General features: G+C 43.8%; 1 protein-coding gene across 1 annotated transcript; it reads left to right on the top strand.

Moving 5' to 3' along the window:
- Positions 1-3,122: 3,122 nt before the first annotated feature.
- CDCA7 (cell division cycle associated 7) lies at positions 3,123-10,960 on the top strand. The gene is made up of 10 exons (XM_031599458.2): positions 3,123-3,205; positions 3,983-4,105; positions 4,468-4,578; positions 5,294-5,542; positions 5,964-6,041; positions 6,602-6,790; positions 7,114-7,254; positions 7,686-7,835; positions 8,504-8,640; positions 8,930-10,960. Exons 1-10 carry the CDS (start codon positions 3,185-3,187, stop codon positions 8,958-8,960), a joined length of 1,230 nt encoding a protein of 409 aa, XP_031455318.1. The 5' UTR covers positions 3,123-3,184; the 3' UTR covers positions 8,961-10,960.
- The last annotated feature ends 5,664 nt before the right edge of the window (positions 10,961-16,624 follow it).

The following is a 16,624-nucleotide window of genomic DNA, read 5'->3' on the forward strand; positions in this document are numbered from 1 at the left end:
GATGAAGGACACGAAATCCTGGGGGGCTTCCTGCCTGCCCCCACCCCACCTGTCCCCGCTGCCCTCCTGGCGGCTGGCAAAGGCAACACAAATCAGCCCTCACAGCAAAATGTATATAAAAGGGCAGAAAAACAGAGTGCAGAGAGCAATTTTTATTACTTCCTGATAGCCTCCTGTTTCCCACCGTTATGCATTTGCAGAACATTTTGTAAGCAATTTCTTTATGATGTGACTTAATCTATTTTGTGTTTTCAAAGGGAAATATAAATCGAAGCCCAAGAGTGAAAGGGCTGGGATCTTGAGCTTTCAAAAGTGGCCTCTGCATATCAACAGCAGCCACTTTTTTTTTTTTATCAACCTTTTTTTTCAATGCATTTTGTAGAACAGCTACAGGATACTCAAACGAGTGTTGTAATTATGCTCCATAATGTGCATCACAATGCCCTGGGCTCCAAACGATCTGCTGCGATGTGTACTTGGAATAATCATTAAGATTTCTGTCAGGGCTGACCACATTTCAGCTGTTCTCTGAGGGCACTGATGAATGCAGGCTCCTAGAGGCATTTATCAACATGTACTTTTCCTCTCGCTGGGCTGTAGTTATTCCTTTGGCTTTCTTTTCTCTTATTCTTTCTATTTTTATGGCCTCAGCAGCCTGGGTCAAAGAAACACGCTGTCGAATAGGACCAGACGTGGCCACCTTCAATTCAGCAGGCAGGACGTGTCTGCACACAGCCTGTGCTACCAAAGAAATTGCAGCAAAGCACAAGGAGATATGAATTAAAAAGCAAAAAATATTTTTTCCTTGAAGAGAAAAAAAAAGGGGGAAAAGACACTAAATGCACTGTGGAGGTATTTTGTGGAGCAGTGGCCTTGGCTACGAACCAATTATCCATGCTAAATTCCAGTTCAGTGCACAATGCCAAAGCGAAAAAGCACTTCATAAAAATCTACGTCCAGCAAACATGAGGAGGTCCAATTACAATGAAGTCCACAGAAGCAGCCACCCTCCTTTCTCTGGGTGGCAGCCAATGGTAGGGGAGCTGGCGTTGCACCTCACGCATCCTCTACGGAGCAGTAGCCACTGCAGGGCGGCAGCTGAGCAAATGCACATGCCTGATCAGATCTTTTACAGAAACACACCTTTCACAAGAGAGGAAAACAATTAGTGCATGTTATAGGTTACCGATTTACAATTTACATCATAAATCGAGGCCTGATTATTTTAATGCAAGACGTTTTTAGCTTCATTTTGTGGCACTAACGGTTTTACTAACACACTATAATTTGCTCGGATGAAGAGGTGATTGGACAGCTCTTAGAGAAATTTTTAATTACTGTCATTAGTGGCTGCAATCTTATTCTTTTCTACAGAGCCAAGATACATGTTATTGCTTTGTGCCACAGGTACTCTGCGGTCATGAGAATCTCTACTCTCCGCTTCTGCTGAAGCAGTAGAACATGAGGACCGAGAAGCTAAGGGGACAGAGGTGTCCAGCAAGCACACAGAGGTCTTGGTGTAAATCTACAAAAGCAGCTATCCTCCTGCACCCACGTAACAGCAAGCGTCCTTTTGGGCAGGAGCTCAGCACGTCAATTTATTTCCCTGCCTCACCAAGCAGGGCTGCAGCTCCTCTGCCAAATGGCTTCCCCAGCTCCTAGCCCCACAAAGTCCCTGCTTGGGCCCATACATTTTAAAGCTGTCTGATTACATACGTGGAGAATGCTGCTTCCATGAATCATTAATTGGGGAATAAGCTGCACTCTGAAGCACACGCTACCCCATTACATTTTACATGTTATTGACAGTTCTTTTCTAGTAAAATCCTGACTCTCCCGGCTCAGAATGTTGATAAGAGCTGCTGCCACTGAGAAACCATATGGTATTTGTGATTTTTTTTTCTGCAAGGAGCAGAGCCCGTGGCTGCTCAGGACGTGCCTCGAGCTGCTTGGCTGCCGCCTGGGTGGCCACTGCGGGCAGTGCCCCCAGCTTTGTGCTCTGTGCAGGTAAGGCTGTAATTACAGGCTGACTGAAAGCGGAGCTGCTTTCACACGAGGAGACTCGCCCACAGAAAACACAGACCCTGAGCAGGTCTGGCGCCCATTGTGCCTCAGCTATTCACAGCCCGGGCCTGCGTGTGCGAGGCCGCTTCTCTCGTGCCTGACGTGGGCCGTGCCTGCTGCTGGGAGGCCCCGAGCAGGATAAAGGATAAAGGCAGGATTACAGCAAGCAGCGGGGCTGCAAATCACATACAGCTTTCAAGGCCTCATCCGATCCTGGCTGCCAAATCCCGGTTGCACAGCAATCATATTGTGGCGTGTAACGGCTGTGCTTGGTTTAACGTGAGACTGCAACGTTACTTAGAACAGTTTGCAGTCACTGCGGGTTTGTCTTCCTCTGGCCCAGCTTCAAGTAACTATTTGCAGTGTAATACAGCCAACTTCTTCCTGAAACCCCATTGCACTGCTGCACCCTCAGGGGCATGGAGGCCTCACCCCTAAGGCAACACGCCACCCATGGGCAGCAGGGCACGCAACCCCTGCGCGCTGCCGGCCGTCCCGCACAAAGCAGGCTGCGCTCCCCGCAGGAGCCCTCAGTCGTGGGGCAGCAGGGCCGCGGGCTCCACGCCCCCCTGCGCGGAGATACGGGGCACGTATGAGAATCCATTCGCCCTCTCTCCCCAGCCCTTGAACACCGGCAGTTGTGTGGTGGTCTTTTATTTTTTAATTATGTTTATCTTTTCCCAGAACGGCGGGGAAAGAAGCAGCAGTTATAAGTGGAAGCACAGCACAGCTGCAGACACGCGGACACCCCCGGCCCGGCCCGGCCCGGCCCCACCCCTCTGGCGCTCGCGTCCCGCCGCGTTCCGGCCGGGAGATTTTCGCGCCACACGACCAGGTCCTTGCAGCTCCACAAACCCCGCACCTCCAGGAGAAAAAAAAAAAAAAAGAGGCCCCCGCACCGCGCCCTCTGGGGCGCTCCGGAAGAGCCTCTCCATGCTCTCTGCTGGGGTGCGCGGGCGGGCGCGAGGAGGGGGCGCGAGGTGCTGGGATCCGTGGGTGTGGGACTCAGCTGCCAGGACGCGGGCGACAGCGCGGGAAAGGCGCCGCCGGGCCCCGCCCCTTTCTGCCCCCGCCGCTTTGGCGCGAACCTTCATTTCCCGCCGCCCGTCCCGCCGTCAGCATGGCTCCGCAGCGCCCGCAGGTGAGCGCCGTCCCGCGGGGGCCGGGTAGAGCGGGGGGAAGCGTTGTGCCGGGCGCTCGGCGGGAGGAGCGGCCTCGGGGCGGCGGCTACGGGTATCCCCAGCCGCGGGGCTGGGGCAGAGGACCGGCTTTCTCTCCGCTTCCCGTCCCGGAGGCCGTCGGGGCTGCTGCGGGGGAGGCAGCCCGCGGTGGCGGGGCGGGGTTCGCTGAGGGGCTCCGTTTCAGCGCGGCGGGCGGCCGGGGCGCGCTCCGTGCGCTAACGGGCCCGCGGCTCGTTGGCCCCGGCCGGGCCGTGCTCCGCGGTGTGCTGCGGCCATCCCGGCGGTGGGGCCCCGTGAGGAGGGCTGCGCCGGTCGCTGTTGGAGCGGTGTGTTTTCAGTGCTCCGTGTGCTTAATGCTTGCCTTGAGCCAGAAGTACCTCGTTAGGCAAAGCAGGTCTCGGCGCGATGCTCTCGTGCATGTTTCTAGTGCCATCTGTGAGGCGTGGGGGCACGTACGATGTTTGCGTATGTTCCTGCTTCGTTGCAGAGCTAAAAGAAGTATTCGTTAAAAGCAAGCTAAGCCCTCCTGTTAAATCGACCAGGCTAGAACCTGTTCCCACTTTAACTCTGGGGATGTTTTGTTTAATGGTTCTGCTGGGGGGAGGTGTGCTGTGTTCACACACGACGGCTATTCCGAAGTGGGTAAGCCTCACTGGCAGCAGCACAGGGACGTGCCCCAGCGCCGTGCCCTGCAGCTGCTGCCCATCCGTAACGGGGTCGGCACTGTTCTTTTGCAGCGCCGTTGCTCTGGTAGGAGAACCTTCACCACGTTCCGAAATACCAAGCTGATTCCCATGGAGACATCCTCGTCCTCTGATGACAGCTGCGACAGTTTTGGTTCTGACAACTTTGCTAACACGGTAAGTATGGGGCTGGAGCAAATAAACCTGAGGGAGCGGTGCTAGCAAAGACCTGTCTGTTGGCATGTGATAAATGCTGCTTCTGTTTTGTACAGCAGTTACAGATCTGTGCTACGTACTGTGGTTCCATGTCACTGCTTGCTTGTGCTCCCAGCTGGTAGGTGTTGGAAGCAAATGAGCAACATTTGAGATGTTGCCTAAACCAATGTGCTTAGTAGCTTGCAACTGCAGTTCTGAAACTGCCTGTAAATCCCTTAACTATTATTATTTTTTAATTAAAAAGAACCATTTGCTTGTATTTTGGTTGTAAATACAAGTTGTTTTTGCCCAATAAAAGTTAAAGGCTATTTTGTTCTTTGCAGAAACGCAAGTTGAGGTCAAATGTTAGAGAAGAACTGGCCAAAATCTTTCACGAATCCTCTGATGATGAATCCTTCTGTGGCTTTTCAGAAAAGAAAATTGAAAGTGCTTTGGTAAGATGGCTGAATCTCAGTTTGCGGCTTTAATCCTTGCACATTCTTTAGTGTAACTGAAAAATGTCAGCTTCAAATTCCAAGTCAAATGCTGTTGTCAGAAAGAAAGGTGACTTTATTTAATGTAGTAAATGTAACTAGATGTAGTTTGATTTTCTTTTTGTACTCCTAAAATTCCCCTAGGCTTTGTAAGATCTGAGTAAAGTCTTCGTATGGACTGGAAAATCTACTACTTGATAAAACTGCCATTGATGGTTGTTGCTCTTAGTTAGACTCTAACATTTCTGGTTTCTTTAGCACAAGATGTTAACCTGGCTCATGGACCCTAGCAAGCCCAAGGAAAATCTCTGCATACACTGATGTGCAGTTGGATGTGCACTCAGTGTAACAGAGAATGCTGTAGCACTTGAGCAGTGTAGAAGTAATGATAGATGGTGGAATCCTGCTTTTTGTAACTGCAGTGCAAGAGCAGGTTTGTTAAAAATACCAAGAATTAGTATTGAGTAGTGAAAAATGTAATGTCACCATGTTTGGTATCAGTAAGTTCCTGTCAAAACTTAAGAACCTGCTGAGGAATAACTAGGTTGGCATCTGACTGGGAGAAGATGCGTGTCTGAGTTATAAAAAGCAGTAAGGAGAACAAGTAGGAGTCAGACTATTTAATTGCAGAGCAACTCATTCTGTTTTATGTGTTTTTGTTGTGATTTGTTAACAGAAACTGGAATCTGATTCAGAGAACAACATCAATGCTGACAGAGAGGCACCTCTGAGACTGAGGAAATGCACTGTTCCTCTCAAAGTAGCCATTAAGTTTCCACCTCGAAGATCAGGAAGGAGGAAGGCTGAGGTGGAATCTCTTCCTGAAGATGTGATGCCTGCTCCAGATTCAGACTCTGATTCTGAGGAAAAAGGCTCCCTGTTTTTAGAAAAGAGAGCTTTAAACATCAAGGAAAACAAAGCGATGGCAAGTACTCAGCCTGTCCTCTGCTTTCCCTCTCTTCCCCTTGATTCTTGGTGGCTCTCTTTGATTATTCAAACTAACCTAAAGGGAGTTATGTGAATTCGTTAAGAGGAATTTATATTCCAAATACTTGAATCAGATGCTTTATGTTCACTGGTATTTGAAAATCTGAGAGAAGTCTTTCAGTAAAAATTTGTGTGTTTAAGGCCTATTCTTTGTTTAGGCTTGAAGTCTATTTAGTTTGAGTGTTTTCAAATTACCTGTAGTTACTAGAACATAAAAATGAGACATAAAAGTCAAAAGTTAAAGAATGGCTGCACTTGCTGTAAGTAATTGTAATTCTAGCCAATTGCCCTAATCTAATAGTCTGTAATAGCATGTAATAGCAAGAACTCCCTTTTAAGGCTCTGCTTTCTTTTGCTAGCTTGCAAAACTAATGGCTGAGTTGCAAAGTGTTTCTGGTATTTTCGATGGGAGGAGATCACTGCCAACTGCCAATAATGTAAGTACAAACTTAATGTATTTGCCTTACGGTTTCTGATTCTTTAATTATTGCACTACAATACAGGACTCTTTATTACAAAGCTTATTCAACCTCATAATTCAAAGTCCAGTTCAGAATTGTGTCATTTACTGAACTGGACATCCTCATTGTGTGATTTTCTTCTGATTTTCCACTGTATAAAATGGATCAGATTAATTCACAATGGCCTTAAGTGTCTCCACAGGCCAATAAAACTGAACGAGATGCTGTGTAAATACGGATTTATACAGTGGCTAGAGATAAGGGAAGGCAGCCAAAGCTTTGAAGCTCAAGTCTGAAACTTCTTTCAGTTCAGAGCCTTGAAAAGACTCTGACCTTAGAATTAGCTAGGTCCTTAAAGTAATAGGGTAGGGAATTAGCAGTGTGATGGATTTTGCTGCTGATTTACTTGTAAGCTGTGTGAGTAATGGTAAAAGCAGAAACTTGCCATAGATGTGGGTTCTGCTGCTCTGTGTGGGAATTCCTCTACTGTGAGGACAGAAGCTGTTGTGTTATTGGGTTCTCTTAAACTTTTCCAGACACCAAAACGACTTCCAAGGCGCTCGCTTCCCAGAAGTGCATTGAGGAGGAACCCAGACCGAAGTTCTCGGCCTCACACGAGATCCAGGTCCCTGATTGAAGGCCCTCCTACTCCTTTACCAGAGGAGGAAGATGATGACCGATACCTCCTAGTGAGAAGGAGGAAGATGTCTGATGAAGACATGGAGGTATGCTGAGATTCTGGTTCTTCAGTTGCTACTGAAGATGGTTTTCTATCCCTTCAAGAACATAAAAATTAATTCAGAGCACATTATCCTAGATGAATTCCTCTTGTACTCCAGTTGTAGGTGAGAAAAATCCAGTGGCGTTTCATTTGATCTGTCATCCTTCAGATGCTAAAGCAGCATACGCATTGTAGGTGTTTACAAAGATTTATCTCTTGTTTAAATACAGAATGGATGTTTGAGACTTCAGCATTGATTTGAAGAGTCTTGCCTTGTGTAGAATTCTTGCTGAATCCCATCCTAACAATGTTGTCTTCATTATCCAGCATGATGCCCAAACTCCCAGGAGAGGTCACCGTGGTGCCATGGCTCTTCCACACATCGTGCGACCGGTTGAGGAGATAACGGAGGAAGAGCTGAATAACATCTGTGGGTCTGCGAGAGAGAAAGTGTATAACAGAACCATGGTAAGTGTATTCCAACTTCCTGAAATGCATGCTCTGTGAAATTACTTGTTTGCTACTCTGTATTTGTGGTGTAGTGTGAAATAGAGCAGACTTGCTTGTCACTGAAAGGAGGGATGTGATTTCTGGGAGAAATACGGCTGAGGTTCTGGAACACCATCTGTGATCTTTCCCTGAGTTAACAGAGTGGCCTTTACCAAGCCAGCTAACTTGTTCTCTCCTTGGATCAACTGTAGTACCTCGGTGATAACAGTCTGTGAGAGTGGTTAACAGACATGGAAAATAGAGTCTTGATTCAAATGTGTGAGGTGGCTTTGTGTTTCAGGATGAGTGCTGTCAGCTGCCAGAGAGATTGCTTGTTAAATGCTGTATTCCCTCAGCTAAAGAGCTACTTCTAATGTTTTGTTTCTTGAATTGCTTTCCCTGTGTTATAGGGATCTACCTGTCATCAGTGTCGTCAAAAAACCATAGACACCAAGACCAACTGTCGTAACCCTGATTGCGTAGGAGTACGGGGACAGTTCTGTGGGCCGTGCCTCCGTAATAGGTATGGGGAAGATGTCAGAACAGCATTGCTGGACCCAGTAAGTCAACTTTTAATACTGACTAAATTGATTGAGTAGCAGATGTACCTCTCTGTTCATAGCTAAAGAGCCTTAGTAAGGGAACTGCTTGCAGTGTTGTAGTACATAAGGTGTACTTAAAATCATGAAGATTGGAGAAGACCACTGAGATCATCTAGTCTAACCATCAACACATCACCACCATGCCTACTAAACCATGTCTTAGTTTGAGTCGAACTGAATGATAGAATGTTGTTGTCTAGAACTCTTTGTAGTTAGTATTTCTGCAGTTTCATTTTCAGGAATAAACTAGGAGAGCAGAGCAGCTGACAGAATATTCTTGTATATTCAGAATAATGTTTACTATTTAGTTTTGCATTAGTGCTTAACGTACTCTGGAGGAAAATTGTATCATGGAGAAAACAGTCTTTCTGCTGTGCACTATGGAAATGGCTCAGGAGCTGAACAGAGTAGAATATTTCCTATGGTTACATGCCAAGAAGGCAAAGAAGAGTTTAATACCTTACAGACTGAGGAACTGGGACTTCTTTGTCCCAGCCAGACAACTTCTGCAGCACTGATGTTCACTAAGTGGAGAGTTGGATTATTTTCAGCTATGACTGTGAGTTGTGCCTCATGCTGCAGTTCAGTTAAAGGGGATGTTGTCTGTATTTTTTTCTTTTGTCTAGACCTGGAGGTGCCCCCCTTGCCGTGGAATATGCAACTGTAGCTTCTGCAGACAGAGAGATGGCAGATGTGCTACGGGTGTCCTGGTCTATCTGGCCAAGTACCACGGCTATGATAATGTCCATGCCTACTTGAAAGGGTAATTATGCCATTGTGTCAGTAATGTGGCTCTGCTCTGTGTGGGATAGCGGCTGAAGACTGGGAGAATAGTGCTCTCTGTTGTTGCTCAGATATCTCAAGATCAGTCCACATTGCCTTTTGAGTCTGTTATTTTTCCACAAGACTTTTGACTTGTTAGTTCTTAGCCAAAATAAGTGGTATTTTTGCTTTTCAACTTGACCTCTGTTGTCATTATTTCCACTAATTTGTCTAAAGGATTCTAGGACTGTTTTGCTATAAACTAACTCAAGTTTCTGCTTGTCTTTCAGTCTGAAACAAGAACTTGGAATGGAAGACTGAAGCTGCGACTGCCTTTTGACTTGCATACTCTTTCACCACTGCCATATTATTACCTACAATGAATTGTTTAATCAAATGAGACTACAAAGCCAGTGCCTTGGTTCCCTCCCCTTCTGGGTTTTTTAAAAAGAAAAGCATATTGCTGTGCAAATTATGCTTTGAGAAACTGTTTAATAGAGATCTTTGCCCATGGGCCATTGTTTTCTTTTTAAACAACTTTTGTAAAACAAAATATGAGATAGCGTCAGTCCCTGCTTTTATGCCGGCAACTTTTTTTATCCTGAAAGAAGATGGGGCTTTAAGCCATTGGAGTTCTGTTCATGCGTTCATCCGTACTGCAGGTTTATTTGTGCTTTGAAGTTGGTGACAAAGAGATAAGGATGTTCTGAACATTCAGGGCATTGTTCCCCACAGAACCAAGTGGGGAAAGGTGTGTTTAACTCCTGGCCAACTTCTGCTGCAATTGACTTTTACTGAACATAAATGATCAAACAGAAGCTAACAATCCTCCAAAACAGCAATTCATTCATAAGTTTAAAAAGGAAGGTCTAAAGGTTGCAGTTGAACCATGTCCAAGCATTAACATTTAGGTTTATAGAACGCTTGAAGTGCACATTGGATATTTTGAAGGAGATTCTCTATTGAGTGATTTAAATTGCAGCAGAAGTGTTTTGTGTTTCCTCAGACAAGAGGAGGCCACTGCTGGAAGCTCCTACTGCACCAGCACTGCTGTTACATAGTGGTGACTGGTCTTAGAATGCGGGTATGCCTCATGAAGTGACCTCTGTTAAATTTCTGTTGGCTTTTGGGTTCTCTTCTTAGTTGTCCTTTCCCTTCTCTTGCTGCCAACTGCAGTAATGCTTCTGTGCTGAATCAGCCTGGGGCTTAACCAAGTAGAGGAGTAGTTGATGTAGTCATTGGCCAGTGGCAAGTAGGTGAATGGTGGTGACTTGTTGAACGCTATCAGGAGAAGGGTTAGTGACAAATGGTCGTTCAATTTTCTTTTCCCTGTGAGCAAAAATAGAAAGAAAAAGCTTTCTAAGCTACAATCCAGCTTAAAATGAATTATTCCTTGGCTTGCATAGAGAAGCACAAACATGGATAATGTTCTCAGGTGATGTGCCCCGGCTGTGGTAACAGATGAGGAAGAACAATTGATTGAAAAGGCTTTTAAAAAATGAATAAAAAAGGAGATGTGGGAGATGTGTGCAGTTTGTGAGCACTTACAAATGTCACTGGCACTGTGGTCTCCTCTTTAACAATCCATCCATACTTCTATTCATTTGTGGCTCCGTGTGACTGTAGAAGGGTATTTTGTGTGATGTTATTAATGGAGCACGAGTACAGCAAGAACTGAGCTGAAGAATACCTGGTGTTGTGTGGATAGCATCTTCTAAATGCTGTAGAATAGAAGCTAACATGAAAATTAACTGGAGAGCTACAGTGAATACATGCGCTTAGTTTGGTCATGGAAGAATGCAATGTTATACATAATGTACAGTTGAGTAGTAGGAAGAGTCAGCTTGGATTTATTGAGCACTAGAACAAAACACAGCTTCTGCCCCTTCTGCTTGCACAGTATTTGTGCTCTGTATATAACAAACTTTTTTGTACCTTTTTATACCTTTCTGGGAATTAGAACAGTGTGGGAGAAGGAGGACCTTGCAAACAGAATATACTTGTCTCAGACTTGCAGATCTGGTGTTTAGATCACCTGTGCTGTTGAGAATCTCCCATCCCCTGCTTCCATAGTGTGACTAGATGTGCAATCTTGGGTGAAGTGTGCCCTGTTCTCCAGGTTCATCTCTTAAAGAAGGAATTCTAGAAGTACATGTTTTGACAGATAAGAGTAATTCTTTTTCTAATTGCTGTGCTTCCCTTCTGATTGCTGGAGTGTGGAAGAACTGTGCTGAAAGCTAATTCTTGCTCTGTATCCTGAAGACTGCTGTATTGAGATTTCTTCCCATTGACAAATTTCTGTATTAAGGTTTTTATTTTAAAAATAAAACTTTTTTTTCTCAGAATTCTTGCCTCTGAGCTGTTCTTAAACGTTGCTGCTTTTCAGATGAACTGTTGTATCTGCTGCTGAGAAGCAATGTTTGAGCTGCCCACAAAGAATTTGCTAAGTGCTCATTGCATTACTTTTGCTAATGGCTGTGGATGCTTGCCTTTCATCACCATGCTGGTAATGTGAGAGTAAACTTGTGTTTAGTTTGGGGAGTCTGTTACATTTAAGGTTTATATGATGATTTTGAGATACCTCAATGCATCTCTTAACTAATCCTCTGTATTAGTTACTTCAGTACTGTTGATATTAACCTGACGGAGAGCCTGTGGTTTATATCTGCAGCCCATGGGCAGCGATTAAGGTACTTCAGGCAGAGAAAAACCTAACTGATAGATTGTTTGGAAAACAAAGATGCCTGGAAATAGGAAATCAAGTAAAAGGAAGAACAGAACAAAGCACATTTGTGAGGTAGGATGACTTAACTCACACAGCATTTTTTAAGTGGTGAATTATTTCCTCACTATTCAGTTCTAGGGCCGGGTGATCTTCATCTAGGTCTTACATCACTTTCTTTTTTTTCCTCTAAAATCTGTTATAATATCTTATAATTGCTAGGAAGGACTAATATGTAAATTACTGTCTTGGATCTTTTTCCCTTTGGTGCTCTTGGGGATGGATGCAAGGGGCATTTGTACTTGTGTAACAATCTGAGAGAAGTGGTACTGGAAGAGTGATTGATAGCTTCTTTTTAATGTTAAATATGTAAATATAATCTGAAGATAGTTTATGAGTCAACTTATTATTACAGTGATAGTGTCTGCCAGTGAAACTGGCCAATTCTCTTCTTGCTTTCAGAAGATTCTCTTATATTAATATATATTTATTTGGTTCCTTGCAGTCTCTAGTTATGCAACTTATGATGAAATATTAGGTCTCCTCAAAAGCAGAGAGAAGGATTGTTTGAAAGAGGCGTTTTTATCTTCCTTACCTATAGAGCAAAATGTTTTCATGATGAGTAAGCTACAGAAATAGCGCTAAAGAGTTGCTTCACAGGCTGATAAATTAAGACTGTACATTCCTAAGCAGGTCTGTTGCTTAACCAGTTACATCCGTGTAGGGAAATGCAATGGAAGCTCTAAAAATAGGCATTAGCTTTGGGAGTGTTGCATCTGGTTGAAGAATGGCTGTTGCTGTTGTAGGATGAGGGAGTACAGCTAGCTTTGGAACCTTATCTGATGTGCAGTGTGAAGGTGTAGTTTTCTGCATGTGATGCATTTGGCAAGGGAGTCACCCACTGACCTCTGCTGGCATAAACCAGTTTGTTTCTCAGCTCTTTGCTAGTGCAGCCCTTGCATGGCTAATAGAAGCTACTATGGGGGTTTTAGGAAAAAAAAAAGCTTCTTGCCCTTTTTTAAGATTCTTGGCGTTGAAACTAAATCAATGTGAGTAAAAAGAGCTTCCTCTGTCAAGCTTAAGCTGGCTGGTCTTGTGGGATCCCAACTCCAACACCCATGCAGTGCTGAGCAATATCATAGAAATAACACAACACGAATAACTCAGATGCTACAAGAGAACATGAGTAGTTCTTGCTCCACTTAAGACTGGGACTCGTAGTTGGATGTCCAAAACAAGTGAACAGATGGAAAAACCCACCTGTGCTTTGTAGTGAGAGTTGGCAAATGAAAGGAAACTGAACCCAAAGGTGTAATGGTCAGTGGTAGTGGTAGGAGTCCTAGAATTGCAAGGTAAGGGCAGGATGGCAACGATGCTGTGGCTTGTAAGAAGCTGTGGATATTGAATTTGTATAAAAGCATGTCTGGAAGGTAAAGCTACGATCATGCTACACAAGATCTGCTTGGCATGGGCATTCTACTGACTGGAGTTTAATCTTCTCTAGTGGAAAGGGTGACAGATGGTTATGTTAAAAAAAAAAAAAAATCACACAATATGGTTGGAATGAGGTATGAAGGCACTGCATTGATGTGTGTTTTTTTTTTTTTTGTATTAGCACTACTTCAGAAGGCCTTTTTGGAGCAGAAAAGCTTCCCCATCAGTTGAACTGTAGATCCTGCTGGATTGAACTCTGCTCATCTTCCCCTTGGAGTATATCTTTAGGTAAAACTTGGAAACAAAACGTTGCTTAGATCATGGCTTTGCATTTGGGCTCATGGTTAGCTTTGTATCTATATGTTAATATCGTTGGAGGCAGAGAGAAGGAAGTTGTGTGCTAGGCTGTATGAAGAGGTTCAAGCAGCAGAATCCTGCAGTAAGCACCTTCATATTCTTGTAATTGCATACAGAGGTCCAAAGCTGTACTAGCAGCACTCCTGGTGGCCTTGCCTTGCTTCCTTTTAGTTTGAATTCCCTCATAGGTGCAATATGTTTGTGAGTGTTACATAAACTGGGTGTGCACAGCTGACTGCCACCAGGGGTGGGAACAAGAAGGCTCTGACAAATATGTAATTCAGATATTCTCTGTGAATATATAAGCATGAGCCTGTTTGGAAACAGTTACAATCAGAGTGTACTAAAAATTACCTCTAAACATCTTAGATTTCAGAGATACATTTTCAACTTAATCATATAGGTGAGATCAAACAAGTCCAACCAGTGCCAACCATTTGGTGCAGCTGCATGAAGACTCACCATCTTTAGACATGTTCTGAAGTTCCAGAACTAGAAGCTTAGTTATGTTACCACTCAAAGATGAATGAACATAAGAGAATCATGCAAGAGCTCTTCTCATATAGCTTATTAGCAGAACTTAGCAGTGGGAAAGATCCTATTTCATAGCACTTTTGTGGCACAGGTTTTTTTGTTGTTAGGTGTAGGGGGTGGGGTTGGTTTGGTTTTTGGGTATTTCTTTTTGAGCCTGGTTATAATGTGAACACAACTGATAACAGTGAATCATCAGGGGGAAAAAAAAAAGCCTTTGGAAATAAGCCAGAGTCAAATTCTTTTCTCGTGCGCCATTCAATCTGCTTCCTCTTTAAAAGAAAACTTTCACATTAGCAGAAAAATAAATGCTTAGCCAGAGTTCTTTTTGTGTCCCTTTCAGCAGGGAGAAGGGATGAGTGTGCTGCGCTCAATGCCCACGCTGGCTGCCTCCTGCTGCAGAGAGTTAGCACTCTAAAGGCTTTTTCTTCCCCCTTTATTTCTGGCTTCATTTAATTCTTATGGAAGAAGTTGTCATGTTATAATTTTGGCACTGGAAACAAGCACAGAGTTTTGTTGTGAGGCACTGGCCTGCTTTGGTATGATCCCAGTTTTCTGTAGAAGTAATTCCAACTTTTCAGATGGTTTTCATCAAGACATGCAGACTTCCCTACAGCAAGACTAATTCTCTTTTGCTTCTCGCTTACCTTCCGAGCACAGATTGAAGGCACCTTTCTTCTCACAAGCAGACTATTTCTTAGTCATGATAAGTATGAAGTATATTTTCATAGACTAGGTTCTGCATTATAGCTGGGAAGAAAAGACAGTTGAAAGTGTTGCAAGCCATCATGTGCCACTTTTTCTTACTGTTTTTTCAATTTCCCAGTTTCCAAAAGGTCCAAAATACAATGTCTAGCAACTGTTCCTTTTGTTCTGAGGAAAAGTGACAGATGAGACGAACAGTTCAATAGATATCAGGCTTAGCTAACTTACTAACTAAGCCTGCCTGAAGCTTAGCTTCTGGTTTTCTCTGTACAGAGGTCACACAATACTTTTAACATGCTGGATTCCTTGCCATCTAATGAAGCTGACAACCTTGCTGGAGTGTTCTTGTTTCCTGTCTGCCATGGCTCACTCTGTGATATGCAAGGAGTTGCAAGGGTTTTGTGAAAGGGATTCTCAGATTTATGAGTGACTCAACTATTCCCCATAGTTAGATATACCAATAACCTCTTTCTGTGTTTCAGAATCAGAGCAATGTTCTCCTTGCGTTTGCTTGCTACCTAAACCACATCATCCTTATCAGTGTGGGTACCAATGGGAGTTGAAGAGCAAATGCTAGCTGTCATGATGTACAGACACTGCAGTGAAGCAGCAACAAAGGTAACCTAACGTTAAGGTCCTGTGGAGAGTTAGTTCCCTGTGGGTTACTTGGAGGTGATGTGTAAGGGAGAGAAAGCTGCATGTTGGTGAAAGTCGGTGAGGCTGTTTTGGTGAGAAACCGTTATAAGTTCGTAACCGCACTGTATTTCCATATTTATTCCAGTTAAATTTGGTGGAAGGCAGATCAGAGCTTAACCACAGCAAGGTGATAGTGGGGATAAAATAGAGCTAACAGTCTCAGGGCTTCCCCAGCTTTTCTTAAACTAGACAACAAGCAGAGAAAATACAGCTAATTCGAAACTGTCTATTAAAAATAAAAGAACAGATCCTGTCACTCATACCAATTGCCTTCTGTGACCTTGGGTTTACTATACACCTTTTGCTCTTACCCTGAATGAAAGACTTGCTTAAAAACCGAAGCTGACTGCACAGTGCAGCACTGCTGTTTGGTAACGTAGAAAAATTTACTTGAAGGAAATGCTATTTAAGTAACCCAGGAGCTCTGGAATCAGAGCTATATAGAATGGTACCATATAGCTGGAGGTGCAGAAAATGCTCTCAGATGATGGATATTTCAAGGCTTTTGTCCCGATGCTGAGCTCCTCTGATGTGTATCTTAAGATACTGCCAGTGTGTGCCTTTTCTTACATTTGAAAGAGGTTTATATGTTAAAACCTGCAATTGCTGAAGCAGACATAATTGATGTTGAGAAGTAAAGATAATTTACAGGTTTCCTTTGTACTGTAGGTTCATATTCAGTATGTAGTGTATATTTCTCTTTAGCTCATTTCATATAATCAACTGCATCTAAAAGCAAATGAAACATAAGGCACTACTGTTTGTTCCCAAGTTAGTTCTCTGAGATAAAAATGCTTTGTTTTGTCCTACTAATACAGCCAAAACGTTCTTGTAGCACTGATTTGCAAATAAAGCAGAAGGACCATAGCCTAACCGAGGCTGTTTCCTTGAGGGCTGGGAAAGGGGGACACATCAGCCATTTCCAGACCTGTAGACAAACCCTTTATCTTCACTAATATGCATTCTTCTACTTTTTTGCAATAGATACCTCCAATTTTTGTTTAGCCGTCTGCTCTATGGCAATTGATGCTTCAGAGGGCTGGCTATTTATTACTCACTAGACATATATAGGAATGCAGTAAATTCTTTACAAAATAAAAATCAATACTTACTGACATACCACGTATTGAAGAAAATAATTGTTTATGGCACTCAGCTTAAGCTGTTCTGGTAATCACGTTGAAAAATACAATATTTATTCATTAGATCAAATTTAATGAGGCCTCCTGGCAGTAATTATAAAAATTACTGTAGCAGTAAATTACTAATGAGTTGTGATGTGCTTCCTACCTGTGAGGAAGGACTGGGGGGTTGAAAAACCTGATATCCAGACAACATGAGGGAGGGCGAGATCTGGAGGCTAGAAGTCATGCTCACAGCGGCGCGGAAGGTGTTCACTGCACCTGAATGGCAGGAAGGGGGGGAGAGAAGCTCATGATCAGGAGTTTCACTTTAAGTAGACACTAAACTCTAGGTTCATTTCCAAGCCTCCGTGCATAGGCAGGGGAACAATGTCATCAATGGGGGGAAGAGACTCCTT

Source organism: Phasianus colchicus, chromosome 7, assembly GCF_987193195.1.
Source record: "Phasianus colchicus chromosome 7, bPhaCol1.hap1.1, whole genome shotgun sequence".
Lineage (NCBI taxonomy): Eukaryota > Metazoa > Chordata > Aves > Galliformes > Phasianidae > Phasianus > Phasianus colchicus.

Coding starts and splice junctions, on each gene's coding strand:
- CDCA7 (XM_031599458.2), top strand. CDS start 3,185: ATGGCTCCGCAGCGCCCGCAG. Junction 3,206..3,982: donor TGGCTCCGCAGCGCCCGCAG/GTGAGCGCCGTC, acceptor GTTCTTTTGCAG/CGCCGTTGCTCTGGTAGGAG. Junction 6,791..7,113: donor TGTCTGATGAAGACATGGAG/GTATGCTGAGAT, acceptor TTCATTATCCAG/CATGATGCCCAAACTCCCAG.